This window comes from Dendrobates tinctorius, unplaced genomic scaffold (assembly GCF_039654945.1).
Source record: "Dendrobates tinctorius isolate UK_male_01 unplaced genomic scaffold, ASM3965494v1 ptg000103l, whole genome shotgun sequence".
NCBI lineage: Eukaryota > Metazoa > Chordata > Amphibia > Anura > Dendrobatidae > Dendrobates > Dendrobates tinctorius.
Window position 1 is genome coordinate 22,861,500 of NW_027361771.1, and position 13,328 is coordinate 22,874,827.

Below are 13,328 nucleotides of genomic sequence, written 5' to 3' on the forward strand. Positions count from 1 at the left end.
CTTGGAGTCAATTGTCCAATTACTTTTGGTCCCTTTAAAAACAGGGTGGCGCATGTTAAGGAGCTGAAACTTCTAAACCCTTCATCCAATTTTAATGTGGATACCCTCAAATGAAAGCTGAACTTCAACTGCATCTGAATTGTTTTGCTTAAAATTCATTGTGGTAATGTCTAGAACCAAAATTAGAAAAATGTTGTCTCTGTCCAAATATATATGGACCTAACTATATAGATATAGCTATATATACATACACATACAGATATTATACACACATATAGATTTATATACTGTACATAGACGATATATATACATATAGATATATGCATACATATATCTATCTGAATTGCAATATGCTGTACAATATGGTAGTATTATATGAATAAAGATCATTACTATCTTGATGTCTCTGGGTAAAACACCCAGCCCATTGCATGCAGCGTGGGATTTCCTTTTACAGTCTGCACTCAGCAAGCTCAGTATAATAAGAGTTGTTAGCTTTGTATTTATATATAGGTGATCTTTGGTGCTTCAGGCATTCATGTGAAATAAAACCATTTTTATAATTTATACAATATTTTATTAACATTTATTGAGATGCTGACAGTAACCAAACACAATTAATGAGTAGTCTTAGAAAAAGTAAAGATCAATTTTACTCAAATTAAATGAAAAGAAAAAGGAACAGGGAACAGGGACCTAGCCTGGAAATTTTAATTCATTGTGCAGTTTAAACTGAAGCTTTGTTCAATTGAGTAAGTTAGATATGACGTTTGGGAAGATGGGTGAACTGGTAGAGGAGACAGTCGTAAAAGTATAAAGAATGTCTAAAAAGGTAGCATAAAATAATAATAAAAGGATGATGTAACACTTACAGAATCAACAGAAAGCATGAAACTTTCAGCTGAATAACAAAATCTGTTTTTGTTTTGGGAACTATTGGAGAAGAAATAATTTAATGTATTTATACTCTTTAATAATATATATTTATATATTATACATATATCGCTCAACATCTTGATTCATTATGGAATAAACAGAACGACAGCAGCCTTGAAATCTATTTTTTTTTTCTTTCATGTTCTTCTTTGCTTGGATTTTCCAGTATGCATGTATGATAAAGCAGTACAAAGGGACTCCCAATAGTCATGGAATGGGCTTATGGATCCACTCTGAAATTGTTCAAAGCAACTTTATAGAAAGAAAGCAGTATATATACAAAGGCCAACAAGTCTTCCACTGTGTAGCCTGTAAATTCACAGATACTGTAATAGATGTGTCTCATATTTCGAGACAAGTTTATGGATGTTTTGTTAGTTTCTTACATTGTCCTCATTTTCTTTTTTTTTGTTTTTTCTTTTTTTGTGCTGCCATACTTTCACGCATGATGAATAAAGTTAATGAGTCCAAGATAGTGAATGGGGCTTTGAGCAAGTTACTGTATGTCTGTCCTGGGTAGCAGGCTTTCTACCTACAATCCTTGGGACCTTGACTATTTTCTTTACTTGAGAAGCCATTCATTCACTATAAGAAAAATAAAACACAAAATATTAAAAAAGTTAAATTATATCAAATTATTCATATACAAGCGCTTTTCACTAAATTAGAATCTCATCAAAAAATTAATTTATTTCAGTTCTTCAATACAAAGAGTGAAACTCATATTATATAGAGTTATTACAAACAGAATGATCTAATTCAAGTGTTATTCCTGTTAATGTTGATGAGTATGGCTTACAGCCAATGAAAACCCCAAAGTCATTATCTCAGTAAATTAGAATACTTTATAACACCAACTTGAAAAATGATGACGCGATCATATGATGTTGATGTGAGGTCATTGTTGCAATCATATCAGTAAAGACGAGAGGCGAGAGTTAATGATGGGGCTACAGTGCTTAGGTACTGCTGAACTTGTTATTTTTATGTAGAAGACATAACTGAATAAGAAAAAATAAACAAGACAATCCCTTAAAAAATTAAAGGGAATCTGTCACCCCATTTTCACCCTATGAGCTGCGGGCACCGCCATCAGGGGCTTATCTACAGCATTCTGTAATGCTGTAGATAAGCCCCCGATGAAACCTGAAAGATAAGAAAAACACGTTAGATTATACTCACCAGGGGCGGAGTCGGGTGCGGTGGGTGTCGCGGTCCTGTCCGGCGCCTCCCATCTTTATACGATGATGTCCTCCTCCTTGCTTCTCCCTTGGCTCCTGCACAGGCATACTTTATCTGCCCTGTTGAAGGCAGAGTAAAGTACTGCAGTGCGGAGGCGCCGAGAAAGGTCAGAGAGGTCCGGCGCCTGCGCACTGCAGCACTCTGCTCTGTCCTCAACAGGGCCGATAAATTATGCCTGCACCAGAGCCGAGGGAGAAGTAAGGAGGAGGACATCATTGTATGAAGATGGGAGGTGCCGGAGAGGACGGCGACATCCATCGGACCAGACCGATCGCCAGGGTGAGTATAATTTAACTCTTTTTTCTTATCATTCAGGTTACATCGGGTGCTTACCTACAGCATTACAGAATGCTGTAGATAAGCCCCTGATGACGGTGCCAGCAGCTGGTAGGGCTAAAATGGGGTGACTGACTCTCTTTAATCTGATCACTTTTCCTACTTAATTACAGAGACTTTATGACATGATAAAATATCATAATGTTACATATTAATATGGTAATAAAGGAAGTTATGTATTTATCCATCTACAAAGATAGATCTATATTTATCTACTTTCTTTTGCCTTTTACGTTATCATTTCATTACATGTCTAAAGTTTGACTCCACTACTCTTACATAAATGTCCTATCCGTAGGATAAGTTATTAATATCAGATCAGTGGAGTTCCGACACCCACACCGATCAACTGTTCTCATTGCTGGCATCAGACATAGCCGTAGAGGAATTGAGCAGCACAGCTCATCACATGTAAAAGCTGCTACTGGACATTAAAAATTCACCTTTATTTATTTGTATAGGAGAGGATCTGCAGTATCCAATGGTTGCCACTAGAGAGCTGATGGAACTGAGCTATTCAGCTTCCCCACTGCTAACATCTGGCCTTCATCGGCAGTGAGAACAGCTGATTGGTGTTCAGGTGTCGAATGCCCACTGATCTGCAGAACAGATATTGATGACCTATCTGTTGTGGCATGTTGTTCTTTTCATACAACTATGTCTTTGGTTCCCTGGTCATACTTGTCACTTTGTGCAGTTTTTTATACTTTCCCATGCTCTTCTTCTCATTTTTTGATTGTCATTATGTTTGTTACTTGTTATAGTCCTTTACCATGATGTTCTTTACCATTGACCACACTGCCTCTTTGGAAGGTTTTATTGGATGTTTTTTTGTCTTAAAGGGGTATTCATATCTCCAAACTTCCAAGTAGAAATAATAATAATAATAATGATATTAGCAAATAGCTCCAATTAGCAATGTAGTATAGTTTTTCTGATTCGCTATGTCTCTTTCTTCATGTGCAGGCATTGCAGGACCTTATCCATGGTTAGGACCACTGATAAAGTGACAGTTAGATAGCTAGTCAGTGGACGTAACCATGGATACCTAAGGTCTTGCAATGCCTGCACATAAAGAGACATAGCGAATCTGAATAACTATACTACATTTCTAATTGGAGGTATTTGCTAATATTATTATTATTACACTTAATACATATTGGCATAGGATTTTGGAGATGGGAATGCCCCTTTAAGTTTTTGAGCATTGTAAATATTATAATTATATTTATGTCCTTCTTTTGGTTATTTTCCACTAGTAAAAGTTTTATTGAGTTGTTTATAGGTTTAAAAAACTTATGACATTGAGGCAATTGTTACCTAAATCTACACTCACTGGCCACTTTATTAGGTACACCTGTCCAACTGTGTGTTAAGACTTAATTTCTAATCAGCCAATCACATGGCGGCAACTCAGTGCATTTAGGCATGTAGACATGGTCAAGACAATCTCCTGCAGTTCAAACCGAGCATCAGTATGGGGAAGAAAGGTGATTTGAGTGCCTTTGAACGTGGCATGATTGTTGGTGCCAGAAGGGCTGGTCTGAGAATTTCAGAAACTGCTGATCTACTGGGATTTTCACGCACAACCATCTCTAGGGTTTACAGAGAATGGTCCGAAAAAGAAAAAAAATCCAGTGAGCGGCAGTTCTGTGGCCGGAAATGCCATGTTGATGCCAGAGGTCAGAGGAGAATGGGCAGACTGGTTCGAGCTGATAGAAAGGCAACAGTGACTCAAATTGCCACCCGTTACAACCAAGGTAGGCAGAAGAGCATCTCTGAACGCACAGTGCGTCGAACTTTGAGGCAGATGGGCTACAGCAGCAGAAGACCACACTGGGTACCACTCCTCTCAGCTAAGAACAGGAAACTGAGGCTACAATTTGCACAAGCTCATCGAAATTGGACAGTAGAAGATTGGAAAAACGTTGCCTGGTCTGATGAGTCTCGATTTCTGCTGCGACATTCGGATGGTAGGGTCAGAATTTGGCGTAAACAACATGAAAGCATGGATCCATCCTGCCTTGTATCAACGGTTCAGGCTGGTGGTGGTGGTGTCATGGTGTGGGGAATTTTTTCTGGGCACTCTTTGGGCCCCTTGGTACCAATTGAGCATCGTTGCAACGCCACAGCCTACCTGAGTATTGTTGCTGACCATGTCCATCCCTTTATGACCACAATGTACCCAACATCTGATGGCTACTTTCAGCAGGATAATGCGCCATGTCATAAAGCTCGAATCATCTCAGATTGGTTTCTTGAACATGACAATGAGTTTACTGTACTCAAATGGCCTCCTCAGTCACCAGATCTCAATCCAATAGAGCATCTTTGGAATGTGGTGGAACGGGAGATTCGCATCAGGGATGTGCAGCCGACAAATCTGCGCCAACTGTGTGATGCCATCATGTCAATATGGTCCAAAATCTCTGAGGAATGCTTCCAGCACCTTGTTGAATCTCTGCCACGAAGAATTGAGGCAGTTCTGAAGGCAAAAGGGGGTCCAACCCCTTACTAGCATGGTGTACCTAATAAAGTGGCCAGTGAGTGTATATAACCAATGAAATATGAATGAGTGATTGTTAACTAATGATACATTGAGATAAGATCTTCAGAACAGATGACATTATTATAGCAGATCATATTGCCTCAAGGCTGGATAAACATTACATGAATCATGTGTTGGTTTTAAATGGGTGATAATTCCATTGACCTCTGTGAAAGAGGCTTTAGCTAAAAAGTTTATTTTTAGTAATGTCTCCTGAGTACAAAAACATGTTGTCTATTTGGAAATATGCCCAATAATGATCATCAATTGTTTTCTATACATATATTGCATCAAGGTGTGTTTGTCAGCTTGTTTTGGGCATCCGCCCACAAGTTCTTTATTCCTATTGCCAGTAGTGATCACTGAATGATGAAAGGAGGAAATGAGTTTTCAATTTATTTATCAGAATGTGGAAATCTCTCACTTTATTTGGGTGTATGCTTTCTTTCAGAACAATGAAATAATGTACTCACATTTCTACCATACTTTTTATGTAATGTTTCTGTGGAAACCAAGATCAGACCTTTTATAATGAAAACTGTCATTTAACAGCATAACCTTATAATGCATAATGCTAGAAACATAAACCCACTTGTATAACAATATTATATAAATTCCCAATAGTTTGGCTTTCATATCTGGAAAATGAGACTATGATACAAAACTATAAATTATGTACCTCCATTATGTTCTATTCGAAAGCCTTTGGGAATTACATTTGCTGAGCCCCCAGTAATATCTGCTGAGAACCTAACACATTATATCAATAGCACTTCGCAATAATAAAAGAAAGCAAAACAGCATAATACAGTAAGAATAGAATACAATCAGACCCATTTGCAACGAAAACCACAACACAAAACAAAATCCCTTAATATTGCACGAATGAAAAGAAATGTGGGTCATCGAGAGTCTTATAATGAATGTCTTCATCATCACTATTGATACAAATGCATTTATTATTCCATTATCTGTAATTTTAAATCCCCTGAAAACTATCAAAGCTATATGGATGTAAGAAACTACACATAACAAAGAGGATTCAGCTGGCTTTTGGATTTGAAGACCACTTGAAATTGTAATACTCTTCCATTTACCGGGTCTTTGTGTAATGTTTTGTAAGTCAGGACCCTGTAATGTGGGAAATTCTAATAGGAAAACTATGCTAAAGAAAAAATATTTAAAGCAGATTTATCATACATAGTTTTCCATAATTTGATTCAGTATTTTCTTGTACAGTATTATTAAAATTCTGCTAGGTTTCATCTGAAAAGTTTATATATGGTGAGATTTTTCCACAGTGGATCTTGAAACAAATTTGAGGCAAATCCAAGATAATTCCTCGGCAAAATTCTGTATATAGTCATGGCAGGAAGTGTTGGTACTTTTGAAGTTGTTTCAGAAAGTGAAGTATTTCTCCCAGAAAATTATTGCAATTACATGTTTTGCTATACATATGTTTATTTCTTTTGTGTGCATTGCAACAGAACAAAAAAAAAAACAGATTAAAAATGGCAAATTGGCCATAATTTCACATAAAACCCCAAAAATGGGCAGGGCAAAATTGTTAGCACCTTTCTAAAATTGTGGGTAAGCAACCTTGTTTCAAGCACGTGATGCAAGTACCGGAGACTAGTGTAGTGAGCACAGGACCTGGCAATAAGCGATCACAGGACCAGATTAAAAATGGCAAATTGGCCATAATTTCACATAAAACCCCAAAAATGGGCAGGGCAAAATTGTTAGCACCTTTCTAAAATTGTGGGTAAGCAACCTTGTTTCAAGCACGTGATGCAAGTACCGGAGACTAGTGTAGTGAGCACAGGACCTGGCAATAAGCGATCACAGGACCAGGGGGTGGAGCCACTGCACGTGAGTGCGGGGGAAAGACACTGAGTATGCAGAACACAGGGCAAAGACAGTAATCGTGGTCAAGGAGAGCCAAGAGTTAGAAGTCAGATGAACGCGTAGTACCTAGGGATGACAAAGAGTAAACGGGGACAAGCCAAGCCATCCTGTCCAGAGTCATGACAATAATCAAGAGATTTACAACCCAAGGCACTGTAGCTAATCTCCCTGAACGTGGATGGCAGAGAAAAGTTGATAAAAGGTTGCAATACAGGATGGTCTAGATGGTGGATAATCACCCCCAATCAAGTTCCAAAGAAATTCAAGCTGTTCTGCAGGCTAAAAGTGCATCATTGTCAGCGTGAACTATCCGACATTTGAACAAAAATGAAACACTATGGCAGGAGACCCAGAATAACCCCCAAGTGACACAGATACATAAAAAACATAGCCTGCAGTTTGCCAAAAATGTAGGTGACTAAGCCAAAATCCTTCTGAGAAAGCATCTTGTGGTCAGATGAGAACCAAGTTAGAGCTTTTTGGTAAAGCACCTCATTCTACTGTTTACCAAAAACAGAATGATGCCTACAAAGAAAAGAACACAGTACCTACAGTCAAATATGGTGGAGGTTCAAAGATATTTTGGGGTTGTTTTGCTGTCTCTGGCATTGAGTACCTTGACTGTGTGCAATGTATCATGAAATCTGAAGATTACCAAAGGATTTGGGGTTGCAATGTAGTGCCCAGTGTCAGATAACTGGGTTTGTGTCCTAGTTCATGGATTTCCAGACGGATAATAACCCAAAACATACTTCATGAAGCACCCAAAAATGAATGGAAACAAAGCGCTGGAGAGTTCTGAAGTGGTCAGCAATGAGTCAGTCTAAATTTCTTTGAACACCTGTGGTGAGATCTTAAAATTGCTGTTGGAAGAAGTCTCCCTTCAAATATGAGAGACCTGAAACAGTTTGCAAGAGAAGAGTGGTCCAAAATTCCAATTGAAAGGTGTAATAAATTTGTTGATGGTTATAGGAACAGGAATTGATTGAGTGCAGTTATTTACTGTATTTCAAAGGGTGTGCAACCAAATATTAAGTTGAGGATGCTAACAATTTTGTCTGTCTCACTTTTTTAGGTTATACGAAATTATGTCCAATCTTCCTTTTTAGTTCTGTTCCAATACACGCAAAGGAAATAAACATGTGTATAACAAAACATGTGTAACTGCAATAATTTTCTGGAAAAATTTCAGAGGTGCCAACACTTTCAGTCATGACTGTGTATATGTTGTATGTAAAGCCTGTTTTACACATCCGTTTTCCTGGTCAGTCTAAATCCGCCAAAATAGCGGAAAACGGATCCGCAGGTGAACTGACAGGAACGTGTGTCATCAGATCAGCGGATGGACGGATCCGGCGAAGGTGAAAATTTAAAGGAACCGCGCCTGGGAAAAAAGAAAAAAAAATACCGGCGATGTAGTGTTCTTCGGGAGCGGGCATGCTGACGTGGGAGCTGTCATCGGGATGTCGCGGGCACGGCGGGAACTCGTGGGAGCAGGAGTGATGTCACGGGCGTGATCTCGCGGGAGCAGGAGTGATGTCGCGGGCGTGATCTCGCGGGAGCAGCTGTCATGTCGCGGGCGTGATCTCGCGGGAGCAGCTGTCATGTCGTCGGCGTGATCTCGCGGGAGCAGCTGTCATGTCGCGGGCGTGATCTCGTGGGAGCAGCTGTCATGTCGCAGGCGGGATCTCGCGGGAGCAGCTATCATGTCGCGGGCGTGATCTCGCGGAAGCAGCTGTCATGTCGCGGGCGTGATCTCGCGGGAGCAGCTGTCATGTCGCAGGCGGGATCTCGCGGGAGCAGCTATCATGTCGCGGGCGGGATCTCGCGGGAGCAGCTGTCATGTCGCGGGCGGGATCTCGCTGGAGCGGTAAGGAGAGATAGAGAGAATGAATTTTCATCCGACTCTTGATTCAGGGTTAAAAGGGGAAAATGCGGATCCGGACAGCAAAAAAAGTTGCATGGTCTGTTCTGTGATATCAGCGGACGCCACAATTTTGGCGGATCCGCACAAATACGGACGCAACAGACAATCATCAGTCAAAATCCGCCGATAATGAAAGTCAATGGGGAAAAAAACAGATCCGCAAATAAAAATGTAAAAATAGCGGATCCGTTTTTTTGGCAAATCGGCGGATCTTGACTGATTGTGAAAAACTGAAGTGTGAAACAGGCCTAAGGGTGGGGAAACAGGATTCCAAGCTTTCACTGTCAAAATTACAAATACTATCTACATTAAAATACTAAACCAAATAACTGAAAATGGCTTAGCTTAGTATTTCCCTCTGTAGTGTATGCTCTTCTTGGATATAACAACATGAAAGAGCCACATACAGGTCTATATAGTGAATGGGGTAATGATTATGAAAAGCCTACATGTGCTTTCAAATACTGTAGAAAAAGCTTGCCATCAACTTTTTTTTATAGGAAATCATCTTCAGCTTCATTTTACAAGTTTCCCTCAGTTCCCAGCATGCATTGCTCCTGGCAGACAGGAGATCAGGAGCAGAGAGAAATAGACACTTGGTGATTTTATATGGGGTAAGACAACATACAGTGGGGAAAAAAAGTATTTAGTCAGTCAGCAATAGTGCAAGTTCCACCACTTAAAAAGATGAGTGGCGTCTGTAGTTTACATCATAGGTAGACCTCAACTATGGGAGACAAACTGAGAAAAAAAAATCCAGAAAATCACATTGTCTGTTTTTTTTTCATTTTATTTGCATATTATGGTGGAAAATAAGTATTTGGTCAGAAACGAGCAATCAAGATTTCTGGCTCTCACAGACCTGTAACTTCTTCTTTAAGAGTCTCCTCTTTCCTCCACTCATTACCTGTAGTAATGGCACCTGTTTAAACTTGTTATCAGTATAAAAAGACACCTGTGCACACCCTCAAACAGTCTGACTCCAAACTCCACTATGGTGAAGACCAAAGAGCTGTCAAAGGACACCAGAAACAAAATTGTAGCCCTGCACCAGGCTGGGAAGACTGAATCTGCAATAGCCAACCAGCTTGGAGTGAAGAAATCAACTGTGGGAGCAATAATTAGAAAATGGAAGACATACAAGACCACTGATAATCTCCCTCGATCTGGTGCTCCACGCAAAATCCCACCCCGTGGGGTCAGAATGATCACAAGAACGGTGAGCAAAAATCCCAGAACCACGCGGGGGGACCTAGTGAATGAACTGCAGAGAGCTGGGACCAATGTAACAAGGCCTACCATAAGTAACACACTACGCCACCATGGACTCAGATCCTGCAGTGCCAGACGTGTCCCACTGCTTAAGCCTGTACATGTCCGGGCCTGTCTGAAGTTTGCTAGAGAGCATTTGGATGATCCAGAGGAGTTTTGGGAGAATGTCCTATGGTCTGATGAAACCAAACTGGAACTGTTTGGTAGAAACACAACTTGTCGTGTTTGGAGGAAAAAGAATACTGAGTTGCATCCATCAAACACCATACCTACTGTAAAGCATGGTGGTGGAAACATCATGCTTTGGGGCTGTTTCTCTGCAAAGGGGCCAGGACGACTGATCCGGGTACATGAAAGAATGAATGGGGCCATGTATCGTGAGATTTTGAGTACAAACCTCCTTCCATCAGCAAGGGCATTGAAGATGAAACGTGGCTGGGTCTTTCAACATGACAATGATCCAAAGCCCACCGCCAGGGCAACAAAGGAGTGGCTTCGTAAGAAGCATTTCAAGGTCCTGGAGTGGCCTAGCCAGTCTCCAGATCTCAACCCTATAGAAAACCTTTGGAGGGAGTTGAAAGTCCGTGTTGCCAAGCGAAAAGCCAAAAACATCACTGCTCTAGAGGAGATCTGCATGGAGGAATGGGCCAACATACCAACAACAGTGTGTGGCAACCTTGTGAAGACTTTCAGAAAACGTTTGACCTCTGTCATTGCCAACAAAGGATATATCACAAAGTATTGAGATGAAATTTTGTTTCTGACCAAATACTTATTTTCCACCATAATATGCAAATAAAATGAAAAAAAAAACAGACAGTGTGATTTTCTGGATTTTTTTTTCTCAGTTTGTCTCCCATAGTTGAGGTCTACCTATGATGTAAATTGCAGACGCCTCTCATCTTTTTAAGTGGTGGAACTTGCACTATTGCTGACTGACTAAATACTTTTTTTCCCCACTGTAATTGTTGAAATAAAGTGATTATTAGATTGTTTATGTAGCTATTTATCTATTGAATAAGATCCAGTTGCATGCAGTTAAAATTACATTTTAGGATCATTCAGGTTTTCATTTTTCTCACTGGGTAAAAAAAAATTAAATTCACTGGTTGAAAGACATTGGTTGGATTATATTAGTTAGAGGTGAGAGATCTTACTGATGTTCAGTACTTACCCATCATCTTGCTGGAAACAGAACAAATAGTGAATAAACCTTGGTTTTTGTGTAATGCTGCTACATGGTTAAATACAATTTGGCAGAAGTAAGAGAAATAACTTGGCTCACCAAATAAATTCAATTTTAGTTGGTTGATCCCATTGACTTTGATAAAATTTACTCTAATCAAAGTGATCTTGATCATCATTCCTGTGATGTCTGTTATATAGAAATACAAGGATCTCACATAACAGGATGGAGTTTTCCTTGTTGACCCTTTGCCTTAACACTAGAGGGATATAATACCTAGTTATGTCCAGTGTCAAAGATCAAATGTCTGTGACTAGCAACAGTCATGTGGTGAGATAAAGCTCCTGAAAATCACAAAATATAGAAAACTAAACTTTATATACCACAAGGATAAACCTTCATGAAGGGCACAACACACAAAGAGACCCATTTATCAAAGATTGCTAGAGACACTGAGATTCGTTCTGTATTTAGTTACTTTCTGTTTTTCAATAAATATCTTACATCTGTAAAATATCATATTTTTCAGGTTATAAGATGCATTTTTTCCCCCAAATTTGGGAGGAAAATGGTGGCGAATCTGATAATCCAAAATTAGCCTACCGAGGGGGGCGGCTGTGGTGGAGTGGGGTCAGAGAAGGCAAGGTCGCTGCTTCAGGAGGTTGGCGGTGGCAGGAGTGAGGCGATGCTGTGGGCCCTGGGCTGGAAGAGGGGGTGTCCCGACAGTGTGAAGCTATGGGCCCTGGGCTCTAAAAAGATGTTGGCGGTGAGAGATGTAGATCTCACTCAATATGCGCATGCGCTGCCTCCAGCGGCCATTTTCCTGGAGCTCACCACAGGGAAATCAATGGGAAGGGGACTTCGCTCACCGCCGACATCTTATGAGAGCCCAGAGCCAGTAGACTTGCACTTCTGGGACACCTCCTCCTTCCAGCCAGGGCCCACAGCATCACCACAACCCTGCCGCTGGCCTCCTGTGACACTGGTCCTCTGCTGCCCCCCTCCCGGTAAGCAGCACCTATCATCTATTTTGGTGAGCTGGCTTTTTTTCTCTTTTTCATTCAATATGCTGGTTGCCCTGCACACTTGAAATAATTTATTTCATCAGGATTTTAAACAATTTTTTGTGACAGGTTTGTTCATTATCCCTGTTTTTGAATTGCGTTAAACATGACCTTGGATTTTACTAAAGAGCACCACAAAAAGGCTGCATATGTTTTCTCAGATTCTTCTGAACAGACTGCTTGTTCGTCTGATATGAATGACATGTTGATTAAATTAGAGAAACTTATGACCCAGGAGACTAAGGTCTGGTGAGATCATACCACCTTGCAAAACTACGTATCTAAGGAAATGATACCTAGGGGTCTTAGATTGAAGAAAAAGCCAACTTTCATATATTCGCCTGAATTTTCACAGGAATGGGACCAAATTCTAAGTACCGAACATGTTCACTCAGTCTCATGCGACTTATTATCAAACATGAAGAGATCAAATTGTCTAAGGGTCCAGTTTCACTTAGCGACGCACCAGCGATCCGACAACGACGCGACATGGCAGGGATTGCTGGTGCGTCGCTAAATGATTGCTAGTAAGCTGCCAAACAGGCAGATCTCTTCAGCGACGCAGCAACGATCCAGCGATCAAACACAGAGATGCGCGCTGGCCAGCGGGACGCCTACGATGAAAAAATGGCCCAGGACATTCCTGCACGATCAGCGATATCCAGCAGGGGGGCCGGTCGCTGCTGCGTGTCACATGTAGCGAGATCGCAGGTGAGATCGCTGTTGCGTCACAAAATCGGTGATGCATTAGCGATTTCGCTAGCGATCTCGCTATGTGAGACGGGGCCTTAACATACCAATAAAATCAATGATGTTAAAATTACTCTGGAACAATTAAAAATGATTCTGGTTTTGAATTAGTGCTGAAAAAAAGCAAGATATCTCAAAATTACAAGATGATATCATGGA

At 40.5% G+C, this 13,328-nt stretch overlaps 1 protein-coding gene across 1 annotated transcript in view; it reads right to left on the bottom strand.

Moving 5' to 3' along the window:
• Positions 1 to 554: 554 nt before the first annotated feature.
• The window catches only part of CA10 (carbonic anhydrase 10), a 483,033-nt gene continuing 470,259 nt past the window's right edge, over positions 555 to 13,328 (bottom strand). Inside the window, exon 9 of the mRNA XM_073588164.1 lies at positions 555 to 1,521. Within this exon, the coding sequence (XP_073444265.1) occupies positions 1,499 to 1,521 (23 nt within the window). The 3' untranslated portion in view covers positions 555 to 1,498. The remainder of the gene's footprint in view (positions 1,522 to 13,328) is intronic.